Here is a 2,549-nt window from a genome sequence, read left to right as displayed (position 1 = left end):
ATTTAAATTAAACAGTTAAAGTGTCGGTACTTCCCTGCTGCTGTGCTAAGCAGAAACACGAAACCAAGCTATCAGTGTGGAGGACTTCCGAGGTGACAACTTCTGTTTTGCAAAACTTGCTGATAAACAAAAAAAGGTAAAAATCCCACAAACTTTCTGTTGTGAGTGCAGGGCTGTTTTCAGACCCTAGGTTATCATYTGAAAACTACTCTAAATGGCTTAAACTATTCAAAATCCCCTAAGCATAATTGGAAATACAAGTGTCCTACCATAGATCTCTCCAAATATGTGCAATCGATTGAATTCATGATTTTGGTACTGATTTTTGCATAGCAAAGTCTGGAGGCAAGTTATCCGTAAATCCTATGGCCTTTCAAACGCACGTGTTGCTTCCGAGTTGATTTAGAGGTGTTTTCTTTTAAAAGACGTTAGAGTTGCCTGGCTGGCGCTGCAATCTGACCCCAGCGGGGTGGGGAGCAGCGCTCGCGGCGCAGCCTTGCACAGGCGCCCACGAGCTGCGAGCGGCCCCCCGGCCGGGCTGCACCCTCCGGCGCGCGGGAGACCCGGCCAGGACGGAGCGGCCCGYGGGCACCCGGCTCCCTCGGCTCTGCCGTTTGCACGAGCGCCCGCTGGGCAGCCTGTGACGCATCCTGCTCGCGTTGCTACAGCGTGGGCAAAAAATAGCTTTTAATCCACTTTAAAGCACCTTTTGCAGCACTGGGGCAGCGCAAGGAGACCGTAGCCGAAACGAGAACCAGGCTTGCTACACCCTGAGAAAACGTGCCTTGCAAACCGCCTTCTCCCTGACTCATCTCCRAGCTCGTTTGCCGCTTACACTGCTGATAGTCTGCTCCCTGCGGGCCCAGTGACTCGATTTGGAGCCCCAAACCCCTCGCGGAAGGTGAAAAGGCAAAACGTCCTTTGAGGAGAGCCACCGTTCGGGACCCGCTGGTCGGGGAACCGGGGYCCCGGAGCGCGGTGTAGCTGCCAGGGCGGTGTTCAAATTTAGCTTCTGCCGCGGTAGGCAACGTGGCATTGGAGGAARGAGCTTAAGTTATTAAACTGAGCTGCTTTAGTCATCCAGTTCGGGGAAATCCATTGCTACAGGAGACCGGAGGATTAATGTATTTTTACCGCAAAGCCAATACATCTATTCCGACCGGTTAGCAGCTGCTCACTTGTGCGTATGAAACTTCGTTCTGCGGGTTCGCGGGTGGTGGTATGGGATCGGATGGAGTTTTATTTGGAGATTGACCCCGTTACCCTGAACCTCATCATTCTGGTGGCGAGTTAYGTCATTTTGCTGCTGGTTTTCCTCATCTCCTGCGTGCTCTACGACTGCAGGGGGAAGGATCCCAGCAAGGAGTACGCTCCCGAGGTCCCCACGGCCACGCAGCCTCCCATCCGGCTGGTGGTGATGCAGCAGGGCGCCCCCGGCACCCGCTGGGCCAAGGGGCTCGTCTCCGCCTGCGGAAACCCCTCCGAGCTGCCGGGGAAAAGGACTACGGCCGTGTAAGGGGGYCCCGGCCGCTATGCTCGCTCCCGGCCGGCGGGAGGATAACGCGCTCGCCCGGTAAGCCGCTGCGCCGGTCCGTCCGACGCGGGGCCGGCGGCCGCTTCGCGCCCGGCGCTCTCCCGCGCTCGCCGGGGCGCGCGGTCCCGCGAGGCCTTCTCTCCCTCCCGCGGGAAAAGCCGTGCGTCGGGGGTCCAAAAGGCTGCGCGGTCGCTGGCCCGAACCAGGTGCCGCCTACGAGGGCGAGACACGTTCGCGCTCTCTTCATCTGCCGGCGTGCACGAGAAGACGCAGGCAGGACGCGTCCTGGGCTTGCGCTGCTTTCCGAGCTCGCCGGGGAGAGCGGAGGCGCTGGGCCCGGGCGGCCCCGGGGTGCGGAGCCGCCTCTCCTGGCAAGGCGGCCAAACCGGGGCAGGGGAGCTCCCGAGGGCCGGGGCCGCACCAAGGAAGCTGCCGAGAAGTCGGAAGCCGGTGACGTGTCCCTCCGTCGGATATCCTGGAACAGCTATATCGAATGTCTTGTTTGCGTTCGTTTAGCACTGAAAAAGTGTGATTAATTAACAGCAAGTTCTCGCTGCTTTTGGTGAGACTTGACAGTGCTTCAGCTGCCAATGTGCTGTGGCYGCTGTCACCCCTGCGGGCCAGTATCTCTCTCCTCGTGCTCTCCAGCCTGCCTTATCTCTAGCTTGTACGCTCTTCAAAGCTTTCCGCCGTATGTTCACGCATCGCCCGGTGTGCTGGGGCGTCCTCAGCGATAAGGGCTCCTTGGTGTTAGGGAGCAGAAATAATAAGCACCTTTGCTGACAAGAGCTTGGGGGGGTGACTAAAAAGAGATCAAAAATATCACAAAATATCAAGGCAGCTAATTTCTGCCTTGATGCTGAGATATTGTATAAAATGCCACGGTGCCAGCATAAAAACTCTGTAGCTCTTCTGTGAAGGTCACGCAAGTAATTAATGGTACTTTGGCACATCCACGATGTCCTTGCCACCTTGTTTATTCATTTAAGTAATTACGTGCTCAGAGGTGGAGATT

General features: G+C 56.8%; 1 protein-coding gene across 1 annotated transcript; it reads left to right on the top strand.

The window, feature by feature from the left end:
• Positions 1-1,186: 1,186 nt before the first annotated feature.
• Positions 1,187-1,516, top strand: SMIM36 (small integral membrane protein 36). The gene has a single exon (XM_085304822.1). The coding sequence runs from the start codon at positions 1,187-1,189 to the stop codon at positions 1,514-1,516; it is 330 nt and encodes a 109-aa protein (XP_085160948.1).
• The last annotated feature ends 1,033 nt before the right edge of the window (positions 1,517-2,549 follow it).

The sequence above is a fragment of the Rhea americana genome, unplaced genomic scaffold (genome assembly GCF_003343005.1).
Source record: "Rhea americana isolate MKP2758 unplaced genomic scaffold, rheAme1 scaffold_21, whole genome shotgun sequence".
In the NCBI taxonomy this organism is placed as follows: domain Eukaryota; kingdom Metazoa; phylum Chordata; class Aves; order Rheiformes; family Rheidae; genus Rhea; species Rhea americana.
This window is presented reverse-complemented; position numbering and strand designations above follow the sequence as displayed.